Here is a 13,321-nt window from a genome sequence, read left to right on the forward strand (position 1 = left end):
TGCTGCCTGGAAATAATTGAAATTATGTCAACTAAGATTATATCGAGTCAGGATGATTTTTTCGATTTTAATGTGTTCGCTTTAAACATCCACGTAGATGATTGTGTGTGTTTGAATCTCAGGAGAAACAAAATAATTTGAACTCCACCACCAATAAAAAAAAGAATCCACATATTCAGAGCATTTCCTCTTTACATACCTTCAGAGCATTTCCTTTGCTATAATTCTCAAGGTGGAAATGTAGTACATCTACTGACCTGAGATGACAAAGAAGAGGGATTAAAGAAGCTCCCAGATGCAGCTGTGCGGGAGCCACGAGGAGTCTGGCTGGTCAACATTGATAAAAGACGGCAGCCTGTCCTAACCAGGGACTTGTGCCTGCCTGTGCCTTGTGGGCTCTGTCTCAGAGAGGTGGTGAGACGTCTGGATTGGCACCTCTCTGGATACACTGATAACCACTGGAGAACTGGAAGGCCTGAACAGCTGAGGATCCCTGTAGAGGAAGACACACACCAAAGGCTTCTTTAGACATGCACAGAAAATACATGCTGAAAAGTCCACGAAACAGAACACTTTGGGTACGAGGCTATTTTGTTTTTGTTTATCGGAAAAATTAGATTCACCTTTTTGTTCCAGGTGACATATATGTAACGTTTTGGTCAAACCTAGAAGGAGCTGGGCTGCAGCTGCAGAGAAAGACGTAGGTTTCCTATCAGATAAGCACCAGATGAGGAAGTTGCACCAATGGTAGGAATACTGCGCCTGGTCTGACTTTAAGCACACACACGATACCGAAGACATAGTTTGCTTTTTACTTCCCCACATATATCCTCTTCTATTCCTTTTTGCAATTTGCGCATCTTTGCATTGCACGTGCTGCTCTGCCTCATCTTCAAAGGACCAGTAGATACAATCTTTTTACACTAGTGGGAGTAAATACATAGCTGAATACAGTAGGAAAACAACACTGTGATCTAGCTCTACAAACACCATGATTGGCAGGTGTATGGCACAAAGTGGGATTCAAGCACAGCTTCACACATTAATTGTAGCTGCCGTTAAAGGATGTTAACCAATATATATTCAATGCTCCCTTTTTAGACTCAGTTCTGAGGAGTCACTCTTCAAGCATGGCGGCGTTGTGAGCCGCACCGCTGTAGTTTTCAGGAGACTTGAAATACCTTTTTTCGTGAGAGCGTCACTGCAGAACAACATTCCCCCCAGCTGTTTATTGGCAGCAAAATAAACTAAAATAACTTCAGTTTGTTTTGAATTGAAAGTCTTTATAAATGAAAATAAACAGTGCTGCAGCTATGTGCTGCCGCATATTCTTTCTCATTGAAATGAATATATATATTTACTTTTTATACTTTGGCACATCAATATTTCAGTTTTCTCTTACATGATTTTGATTGTTTTGATAAGGTCCAGAATTATTTATCACCCTGGACACATGGAGGCCACTGTGCCTTGTTGTTTCTGATTAAGGCCTTCAGATACAAGGCTATGCTAATCTGAAGAACACAGGATTTGGTGAAGAACTTTACAGATGATAAAAGGACAGTGAACACAACACTGCATAACATTAGCAAGGTGGAGTTACTTCTACTGACTCATAATTGTCCAACATGCCTGGGAGATACACAGATGAGTTCACGCGACACACCAAAAAAAAAAATCCTCGCCCCTTGTTTTGCATAATACTCAGCTTTGCATGCTGGGAGGGGCAGGTGCCAGTGATCTTCCCAGTGTCTCCAAGTCATTTTGTTTATCATTCAAATGAAAACCTTGTTCCATTATCCATGAGGGAGCGGGAGTAATGGTGTTAATGTCCCTTACTCATAGCTCGTCTTCTGGTCCGAGCTGACAGCACCTCAGCCGCTCATGTCACAGATGATGAGAGACAAAAGCCAGACAGAGGGCGGCAAAAACAGGTAATTACTTCATACCTACACTTTTATAAAGGAGACTCCTCTCAGCACTCAGATTTCTGTGTATTATAATTAGGCCAACCAGGCCACGGTCTGGGGAGGTATTTGAGGACACAGACTTTGGGACTTTGATGAATTCTGAGGTGTCAAGCAGACATGAAGGGACCTCAGCCCCTTGCGCCCTTTACTCTGTCTTGTGTGTATGCTGCATGTAAGAGTCTCCTCATAGGGATCCTTTGCCTTTATGATGCTCTATGTGATTGATTATTTAGTGGAAAACTCCACAGCTCAAATCAATGTGAAGCCAGCAAATAAAGTCAAATAACAAGGGAGAGTGCATGCAGGTCTGAGGGAGGGAAAGATCTCAAGATGTTTTTGAAGCGAGTCAGAGTAGCCAAAGGCGAGTAGATCGTCACGCTTTCATATCCACCCTTTTTAATATTTCTCCCCCGTTTTAATGATGTGCTTCCTATCCTTGAGTAAAGTTCTTCATAGCCAGTCTTTTTTGCCAGAGAGGATTTTTTCTCTTTGAAATAAAATGTAAGTATATATTTAGTCTCCTAGTTTAAAGGCTTACAGGCCAAGGAAGAAATTCAAATTTGTGCTTTTATGAATAAGCATATTGACGGTTGTCTGGCTATTGCCAAAATGTTAACGATATATTAATAAACAGTGTGTGAGTTCTGCTCTAAAGCTTTGCTGGAGGAGTATGACGTTTCAGTTTGTAAATTAACAGAAATAATCACATTAATAAAAACATTTTCAGCTCACTTTCATCATCTCTATGTTTATAAGAAAGAAATACTTATACTATAAAAACATAACTTGCACGGATAACTCAAGAAAATAAACAGGATGTGGATGTATATAGGCATATGGGGACTTTGCATAAAGAAAAATCAAATATTGATGATAGTGTAGAAACTTCCAAAAGAAAAAAAAAACAATGAAATCCAAAGCAGCAGGCGGCTGTCATTACAACACCTTTAAATGTCTGAGGCCCAGATATCAAAGCCGTCCTTTTGATATAACCAGCCTCTGCTCTCCTTTAAACATGTTTATAATGAAGGCATCTCATCACACCATCTCAATTACCAACCAGAGCCACTTCCAGACGCAAACCCTCAGGCCAGCTGAATATACCTGCATACCCTTTTCTCCTTGGCTAAAAGACACTGGGTGCACTTGAAAGGATATGCAGCCACTAAAGTTGGCATATGTGACACTTCTAGTCTGTAAATTAAAGCAGGGTTAACTAGCAAACCAGGATTTTGAAATCGTAAAATCTGTAAGACTGCATATAACAACCTGGATAGATTGCAGACATTTACAGTAATGGAGTCAGGATTCACGGACAAAAAATTTCCTAAAAAAATCTAAACGCCAAAGAAGAATTCCTGACTACAGTGACTAGATGAAGAGTACAGAGTTTAAATCATTTCACATTTATGAGCTTTTCAGAAATTATAACATTGACAGTCACAGTTTACAGTATAACAATGAACAATTTAACTGTGTTTTGAACCTATTGTTCTGTTGCAACATATTACCAACTTTCTGTTAAAGACGTTGGAAGGGAAAAATGTATAGAATATAGTCTTAAGGCAGTGATAGCTATTGGAAAGTGCTGGTTCAGTCTGCCTCTGTCTCTGGGCATAGCTTTGATCAGTCCCACCTCAAGACTTATCCTGGAGGGAGCACTGCACTTCTTTTCTCCATGGCTAATCATACTTCCTGTCTTTGTCTTTATGTGCTTTAGACAAGCATCAGATAGAAGCACAGGAACAGATTTGCCCCGAGAACCTGGAGAATAAAGCCTCTGGTTGTGCTGCGGCTCGTCTTCTCCAGCGGATTTCCTCATGAATATTTTCCACTGTTTTGGAGAGGTGGATTTCAATCCATTGCAGCTTTAAGAAAAGGTGCTTTTGAGAGAGGAGGGGAAAAAAGCCTTTCGGAGTTCAAGATGCCAGAGTAAATGCACTGTATGTCACCTGACTGTGGTGGATGGTGTATTTTTAGCTGTACCTACAACCAGTGATGACAAGGCCAGAGGTTATCCTGCTGAACTCTGAGTCACTGCGCCCTGCTAAACAGAAGGGATGAGACTTAAGTAGTTAAATGGTTAAGAAAATAATTTCACATGCACAACATATACTTTGGGTTCAGGCTATATTTACTGCCTGCCACCGATGGCACTTTTCACCAAGAAATGTGCTTTGTGTATTTCAAGCAAGTACAGAAAAGACCATTTCTGCCAGGAGCCAAACAGAATGAAAAGAAATAGACAAAAATCCCCTTTTGCGGGGGAGCTGAAGGCTATGAAAACCATCTTGTGTTCTATTTTTGAGCTGATTTCCATATCCATGGCCACCTGAGGGAGGTCAGGCTGCCCTGGCCAACTTCCTCTCAGGGAGAGGGACTAACGGTGACAGGGACACAAACCCAAGCACAAACCATGCTCCATCCTTTCCAACACCCACGCCACTCACTATCCTCACTGGCACCACCAAGACTCTCACAGAGAGGGAAATGAATCGCCATAGAGAAACAGAAAACAACAAAATTATTTTTTTTCCTTTTACTTCTTTCTCTCTGCACCCCCCATCCCCCCCTCCTCCTTTCTTCTGCTTCAAAGCCTGCAACTCTCTGCTGCGCCCTAGGGTTAATTAACATGAACCAAACATTGAATGATCAGAGAGAATGGGAAATCTCCAAAGGTTAAGTGTCACATGGGAAACGTGTTGTCAGAAGGAGAAGAAGTAGAAGAAGTAAAGTTTTTTTTTTCCCTTCAAATGAGAGAGTAGCGTAGCACAAGGAAGAAATTCATAGACACCTTTCCAAAACTTTGCATTTCTCCTGTCAGAGGAGGCAGAGCTTCGCGGCCTGGCTTCAAACAATATCTGTAATTCCATGACATTTTGATGAACAAAAGAAGTCTGCAGTTTCTCACTTGCTGATCTTTCAATGGATTTACTCCCCTTTTTGTATAATATCGTGCAAGCACACACAACACAATCTCATAAAGTGAGGAGCAAAAGCTTGCGGAAAGAAACACATCCATCACAAAGTTAATCACTGCTTTTAAAGACCTACTCATTGAAATTGTGTCTCCTCTTGGTTTATCCCTGGAGGGAAAAAAAGAAAATGACTTCATGAGCCACAGATATCCGGGATAGCATGTTTTGCAGGGGAAATAGTATGATTTCTCTCTGTAATAATTAACACAGGCTCCTCTTCTCTCCCTGTGGCTTGTCGTTGACATTTGGTTCATGCTTGAGTGTCTGCCTAGCTGATTTCAATCTCTTGCATGAAGGTGAGGCTGTGTGTGCGTGAGTGCGTGCGTGTGTGTGTGTGTGTGTACGTGTGCATGTGTGTGTGTGCATATAGGCCTAGTGGCCAGTCTCACAAGGACATTGGCCTGCCTTCAGCAGATGGGATTAAGCATCATGAAAATATGGATCAGACATCCACTCTGTCAATCCCAGACCTCCAACAGGTTAGAGGTTGTAAGCCAAATGCTGAAACACAAATGAGTCGTGTCAGTGTGTTTGAGTTCTTTCAAAATTGCATTATGTAAAAGGTTATATCTCACTCACATCTGAATACATATTTTGACAATTCACAAATTTATCACAGCCACCTCTATACAGTGTGTCTGCAGTGACAGACCATATTGATTTACACTGTGCTCCGAGGATGAAAACACCTCAGAATGGTCACCTCAGCCGCTGCTGCAACAAGCCTTATTTTACATTATTACATTATGTATGCAGGCTTGAGTATGGATAATGGATGAATCTAAAGCAAAGCAGTTTAATTACCCACCATCATTCTGTCTCACCTAGCTGCGGAGCACACATCTTATTAGCCATGGTGTAAATAAACATTAATATGCCAGGCTGATAAAGACTGTCCTCCCCTTGCAGTTTCCTGGTATATTATCACCATCGCTGCAAAGTACACACACCCAAACTGATCCAGTGGCATGTGCAAACAACGGAGGAGCTGCTGATGCTGGGGCCAGACCATTACAACCACTTCACAGAAAATTATCATTATTGCATCTGGCTGGAGGCCACGCAAGCGCCATCAAAAGATTAAACTGTACACACACTTTATGCATACATGCATCCTGTATCATATAAAACAGAGAACCTGTGTTTCTTATGTCAGACATATGATCAAACCAAGTGGATCACAACAATCTTTGCAAGTGTGGTTCTTTGTCAGAAATCTTTTCTTTTGCATGTTTGGCAGGGCGGCGAGTGGCAGAATAGGCACAGGGGATGAGGGGCGTCTCTGTGGGCCAAATGGAGGAGGAGAGACGGTGTATATAGATAGAAAGCGTGTAGGTTAACCAGCCGCAGGGTATTCTCATCCCTTCAGCAAACGGCTATAGAGAGGAAGCTTCAAGCAAAGAGAAAACTCAGCATCCAATCCAGCCCTGAGCATCACATACTGCTGATCTGAAACTATATAAAAGTCTGGTTAAATGTCTTCAGGCACGCTTTTTAAAAAACTGGATTGTGACTAGTATCAGACATGATTGATTTAATGTACAATTAATAACAAATCATCATTGTTTTTCATGCAAGCTGCACCTTATGTGTAAATACTTAAACAGGGTGAGGTTAAGCAGCAGATTTGTAGTTTGTGCCAAGTATAATATAACATTCTCATAAATCCTTTTGGCTTCTCAAGATGACAGAAGCTGAACTCTTCAAAGACATACACTGTGTTGCATGTTACACAAAGCTCTTTTAGAAACTTCTTGATAGTTTTCTTTTGTGTTGGCCTGCAGATGGACTGACTGCAGCCATAACCGAAGCGGAGACAGGCCTTATTCTGCTCTCTTATGTTGTTTCAATTACCAGTCGACTGTACAAAGGAGGCAGCCTGATGGCATGACGAGTGCACAGCGCTCTTCTGCCTGTGCTGTTGTCTCAGTTTGAGCCTCATAAAAGGAAACGGGCCTGACGAAGCCAGAGGCGGAGGATCCGACTCTGCGGTCTGCGCAGAGAAACATCAGCAGAGTGCAATTCTTCAGAAGGAGATGTCCTTCAGTGTGATGCCAGCTCTCCCTGGGGCAGCAGCATAACACACAAGCTCTTATTTACCATATACAGGATCTCCCAGTGCCCTTAACGAGCCAGGGTCTCCAGCATCACAGAGACAAAGGCCACACTTTCACTGAAGAAGCTCTGGTTTGGCTGAATTAAATAATGATAATTAAGAAAATATTAATCAAACTCTGGCTCTCTCGGCTCTGCAGCTGTGTGAAGCGAGCGGGTCCTCCAGCTTAGCCTGTAGGAGTTCTCATTTATGGTACGACTGCGACCTATAGAGCTGCAGGCAAACACACACACACACACACACACACACACACACACACAAACACACACACAGATGCACAGCACACAATTAAAAGCAGACCTTGGTGGCCCACTACTCTATAATTAAACACCCTTTGGTGCTCTGCACAAAAATTCAGAGCCGGGTTCAGATGTGTCAAGGAGGGAGAGAGATGGGAAGGTTCAGACGCTGTCGGTTCTCTAAATTGCAAGCTCTGTTCAATGCAATAAATTAATAAAAAGCACAAACTAAAACCTTCCCAATGTGCAGTTGGTGTGTCTGGCGGGGCGGCAGCAGCTATACAGCTGTACTGTAAAACTTTAATGCTGCTGGATGCCTGCAGCGCTGCCTGGGCTTTGTCTCTGAGGTGAACTGGGGGAGCTATACACATGTTCCATCTAACTGGGACAAGTATTAGAAAAAGTAACTGGATTTGTTTGACCTTTCAGGCTAAATCCACAGTGCAGCCTGACATCTGGGAATGGTCACTGGTCCTTATCAGTGTCTTTGATTATTCAAAGAAACAAGTAATCAGAAATGCAATCCTTATTAGGTGATTATGGTATTATTCTTCACCTTTTTACTTCAGAGTGCTTGTCATTTGATTCTAGTTGTTATGGTAATGCAGGGCATTCCATCTCCTTCCCAGCATGCTCCGTGTTTGACATTCATGGGGTTAAAGTCCTCTGAATGATGAAGTGCCAGCGTTTGGGACAGTAAATTGCATCGTTTCAATCGAGAAGAGAGTTCCCCTTGGGTTTGCTGGAGGTCCCTACGGGCTGGCCTTGAACAGAACAGCATGTTGTACATCTATATAAAAAAAAGGGAAAATATGGGGCTACTTTCTTCTTTATGATGCAAAGATCAATCTGTCACCACACTCACGTATAAATCTCACTCCCTGCTTTGCAAAATACTGTTTTACCTAACTTTACACTATATATATATATATTTTTTATTGCCTATAAACATAAACCATCACAAAAGGCTAATGTTCTCATCAATATGATTACAAAATGATCATAAATCCAGTGCCTGGTTAAAATCTGAAGCCATTTCTCTCCTCAGCTACTCAACCAGTGAAAATATTAGACAGAAGCATTATTTTATCGGGCAATTTCTCCCACAATAATAGATGATCTTCCATCATATTTGATCCACAGTACACCACTTTGTTTTAGATTATTTGGTCCATACGCTTTTCCTCACATCCTTTTCCTCATCGCTGTGTTCAGCATTTCTGATCTTGCCTTTTGGGGACATTCTTTTTTCTTATACTTCAGTAGAAATGCCTTGACAACACTGTGGTGGTTATTTCATCCTGAGAGACCACAAACTAAACAGCAGAATCACACTGTATAGAAGCTTGTTTAGTGGTATGCAAATCATCTTTGCCGGAGGTAAAATTAACATTTTTAATTAAAATATTAGCACCAAACAAACACAGAAAAACACACTAATGATTAAATCATCTTGATGGAACCTCATAGTGGAAGATTTGAACCTTATTTCTTTGTATTAAAAGATGCTATATGGATCATACAGGACTCAAAATAATACATCTTCAAGTCTGTGCAGTTTTAATTTAAATAACCTAATTTCATGTACGGTTTTAAAAATAGGCAAACTGCAAAAAATAGTAATATGTTTACGCCTTGCGCAAATAAAATATATGTTCTTTGTATAGCTGTTTCATGTATTTACACTTCATTTACTATGTAAAAAAATGTACTTTGAGATCAAATATTTGATTATAAAAAAAAAATTCAAGTTCTCTGCATTAGGTATCAGATACCATGAGGCCTGAGACACAGGAGCTGGAGCTGTCCGATTTCTTTTAATGCTACTATAGCGCCCTCTAAAGGTTATCTATGTTATCAACATACAACAATATCAGAACAAGACGGCAAAGACAGTAAGGTACAATACAAAGCAACTTTATTGCTGTTTGGTATAACAAATGTAAGCTTTACAAATACAGATGATACAGACTTCATGTATCAAGAATTGCATTTAAATTGTATTCAATGTGGCATTTAAATGTGTGAATAAAAAAAAAGGATGGGATTTTGCCACAGAGTTTGTTCCAAGTGTGATATTCATAAGTCAACCTTTCCATTACACCTTTCCAGAGGTGGAAAGTGAGGCCCTTTTGATACGGATGATTCATGTTCACTCCTCTGGTCCGCACAGGCCGAGCAGCACCTTCTGGTAGTCTCCCTTGGTGTGTTCCTGTAGAAACAGAGCAGGTTAGAGAGGCTGCATGACAAAAGAAGGCTCAGGGGCAGGCTGAACAATTCACTCACCATAATAGTCTTCTGCAAAGACTCTCCCAAGTTGGTCTTGTATTCAGAGCAGATCTTTTTCAGGTCCACCTCGCAGCGCGACACAATAATTCTGGTCACCATCTTCTCTTTGGCGCCTTTACTCTGAGCAGACAAGCACAAGTCAGCACTTACAAGTTGTACACGCCTTACTTAACTACAGCCGCTGATGCAACGCTGTTGTAAGATAACTTCTGCCAACTTTGGATTCTGTGTTCCTGCAGCAAAATTGCACTTTCTTCTTACATTTGTTCTAAAAGAGAGAGAGAAAAAAAAGTCTGGCCCTCAAAATAGCCACATTTCAACAAGAAACAGAACAGCGCTGTAACTACCTTCATGGCTTCATTCAGTCGGTTGGCAAAGTACAGCTGTTTGTTTTCAAAGCACTGAACTGGAACAAAAGGAAAACTGAATAAATATCCACAATAACACATCTTGCATTTGAGAGATGATTTTCTTTTGTAGATTTAGAAGTGATTTATGTAAAAATACCTAATAATACATGGTGAATATTTACTTCAGCAATTTATAACAGGCTCTAATGTATTAATAATAGGAATTATTGATAAAAGATATGTGTACCTAGCACTAGGAAGGACCGTTGCAAGTCTCCTTTAACTTCCTTCATAATGCTCTCCTGCATGTCATAGGGGCTGTAACTCTTGTACCTTTGAAACACTGACAAGCAGAGGGGAGGGAAAGCAAGTTACTGATTGTTAATGGGTATTTTTCAAATTTTTAAGAAGAATAAAACATTTAAACAATGACTACCTGATTATGTAACAATGCTACCTAACCAAAACATGCAATCTTACCCTTTTGCAGGTGGGGTACGCTTCTTTCAGACATAATGGAGATCCAGGTCGGCACATCAGTTCCTTTTATCTTCACCCCAGCTTCATAGAGTGCCTGAGCGGAATCAATGAAATATCAACACAGCTACCTTACACTTTGTGGAGGAGAAGTCTGGTTAAATATCAAGGAACCAAAATGAAGTATTGTTTTTGAATGAGCTCAAATTGCTCAAATTTGTGGTAAATTATTATTAGTGTCCAAACTAATTTGAACCTTTCAGTGACTTAGTCATTGGTGAAATGCAAGAAGTCACGTTTTGCATGAGATACTGCGTATTGAAATGGATGTTTGTCTACAGACAAAGTGAAAATGGGCAACTTACTCTGGCATCTTCATCAATCTTTTCATAGTCTACCATCGAGGACGGTTCTGCTCTCTTGGTCTGCAGAGAAATCAGACACAAACTCAGGTCAGCTGAAACTATGCGTTGTATTAATCAGAAAGACGGTCACTGACAAATCTCACCTGCACCAGAGCCAAGAGCAGTTTAGCAAAGTTCCCCGAGGTGTCACCTGCCACGTCTTTCTCCAGGTCTTTCTTGAACACTGTGGGAAATAATGTTTTTGATTTCCACATGTAGCTGTCTCCGTCTAACTCAGGTAATCACATAGCTGTTGACTTTCTGGTTCAAGAACATTTAAGACAAGACCTTTGAAAGAGAACCTAGGCTGTACAATAGCCTAATAGGGCATGAAAAGCTCAACAATCTATGGGTGAGGCATTACATATTACAATGCATTTCCAGCCTGTGATGTTTTGAACGTACACTCCTTGTAGACCTTCTTGATCTCCACCAGCTCATTGTTGCTGCGTGAGCACAAAACCTCAATCAGCGTCTCTTCATCTGTTCCTGCACCCTGAAATAGACAGACACCTTTATTACTTTTTATACATGAAACCTTAAGATAAACACAAGTTCTGTCATTTGTCCAGTAGAGGGCAGTGCAACCTTTAAATCCAATCCACTGAAATAGTGTACCAATCTGTGTCCTGTACCTTGATGGAGCCTCTGATCAAGGAGGCATCGTACTGGGCCGTGCTCTTCATCAATCCAAGGATCACCGTTTCCAGAGAGCCTGACAGCTCTGCCTTCAGGGCTGAGATCATGTCCTAAAAACACAACAACGTTACCTGAATGTCTGCGCTACGGTTTTGTTTAGCTGTGTAGCATTTTGGGTCGTCTCTCACGGCCTACTCTACCTTCTTTGCCCTCCTTTCATACGAAAAAGCAATGTCTCGTCTTTGTGAGTAGGTCCGCTTTGTGAGGATGTCAATGATGGTCTGTTCATCCACTCCTAATGTTAGACACACACACACACATCAGGTAAGACAAAAAGAGATACCAGCAAACTAATAAGTATATTTGCACAAATACTTTTAACGACAACATAGTATAACTTTGTATGGATTACCAACGAAAAGAAGAGCCAAGACGAATATGGACATTAAATGACATTGTGTCATGGCTAGGAAAGCCCTGAAGTGGTTTTATGAGCTGATGTATGATATATATATATATATATATATATAGATTCACAGAGATCTTTAAACAAAATTCATGAATTTCTTGTGCTAGCGGAGTATTGGACAATTATATTCAACTTTACAGTAAGGATCTGAGCTTTGAGATATTCTCTAGGCTAAAATGGTAAATGCCACATAACAGGTTTGGAATATTTTGAACATGTAATGTGTGGATTTATCTTTAGTTATTGTTAAAGTGTATTTTGAAGAATAACAAACAAGTATAAGAGGGCCTGGCAGCAAAGCTAGCTTGCCTGCTTGAACACATGATGTGGTCACGAGGTATCCTCCCCCCTCAAACCTCATTAGTAAAGAACAGAACATATTCTTCATGACAACAAAATGGTGGACTGTTAGCTTTCAGACTGTAGCCAATGGCTTCCCAGCTCTGCCGGCGCTGAGGCAGACTTGGAAATGTTCCCAGCATGGTCAAAAACATTTGAGGCCAGGATGCTGACTCACAAATACCAGCTACTCATCCGAGAGAGAGAAGCAGAACGCATGCACTGCTTTTTCCTTTTCAGCAACGTGTACAGTACTACATCTTGCCTTTGGTTTTGATAGCCGGTCTCTAGTTCTGGCAGCATCTCTGTCAGGGTCAACGTCCACAGCCGGTACCACAGTGGGGTATTTGGGTTCATGGCCTGAGGATCCAAAAGAAAATCAGAGTGAGATCAAATGATGCCATCTTACGCAATGTATGGTATACGAGTTTCATAAACTAAATAGAAGAGATTACCCAATGTTGAGAGAGAGCTGTCCCAGGAATTCTGATACCATAGTCCATTGTGACGTCCTGGAAAAGGTGACAAAAAACTGTCAACACGACACACTCTTATAATCAGATCTCAATTGTAATCCCATCACCAACTTGTCTGAGCGTCAATCCAATGGGCTGCGTTTGTGTCGTCTCAAGATATCATCACTTGAGCCCAAAAAGGAATTGTCCCTCTACACAGAGGCAGGGGAACTGAATTAATTTAAGTTCTTGCTTTTGGTCGAACCGTGTCACAAAAAAAAAAGAAATCCCTGCGAGAGGTTTTTACATTTCATAAAGTTAGTGGTATTCCTTAGTTTATGCTTTGCCATATTCATAAGTAAAATGGTTCAACACTACTACTGACGATCTCCTCGGTCTTTGAAATTCTTGTTCACTCTGACACATCCTTAACAGCAATCCCACAGAGACACACCCTGGAAAAAGTGCTAATGTACTCAAGTCTGGTAAAACAACTGAGCACATTCCCATGCAAGAAAACAAGTAGAGCGCTCACACTGGAAAGCAGGGATTCACCAAAACTCAAGAAAATAAAACTAAAAAACATGTTTGCACGA

The 13,321-nt window shown here is 40.9% G+C and overlaps 1 protein-coding gene across 1 annotated transcript; it reads right to left on the reverse strand.

Annotated features, from left to right (window-relative positions):
- Positions 1-9,199: 9,199 nt before the first annotated feature.
- LOC117732005 (annexin A2-like) lies at positions 9,200-12,773 on the reverse strand. Its single transcript, XM_034534604.1, is given in 13 exon segments — positions 9,200-9,515; positions 9,590-9,712; positions 9,940-9,998; positions 10,190-10,285; positions 10,423-10,516; positions 10,785-10,844; positions 10,928-11,007; positions 11,229-11,319; positions 11,459-11,572; positions 11,663-11,757; positions 12,536-12,557; positions 12,560-12,630; positions 12,764-12,773. Coding segments are annotated over 13 exon segments (975 nt in total). The 3' UTR covers positions 9,200-9,455.
- Positions 12,774-13,321: the final 548 nt, after the last annotated feature.

The sequence above is a fragment of the Cyclopterus lumpus genome, chromosome 6, assembly GCF_009769545.1.
Source record: "Cyclopterus lumpus isolate fCycLum1 chromosome 6, fCycLum1.pri, whole genome shotgun sequence".
NCBI classification, from domain to species: Eukaryota; Metazoa; Chordata; class Actinopteri; order Perciformes; family Cyclopteridae; genus Cyclopterus; species Cyclopterus lumpus.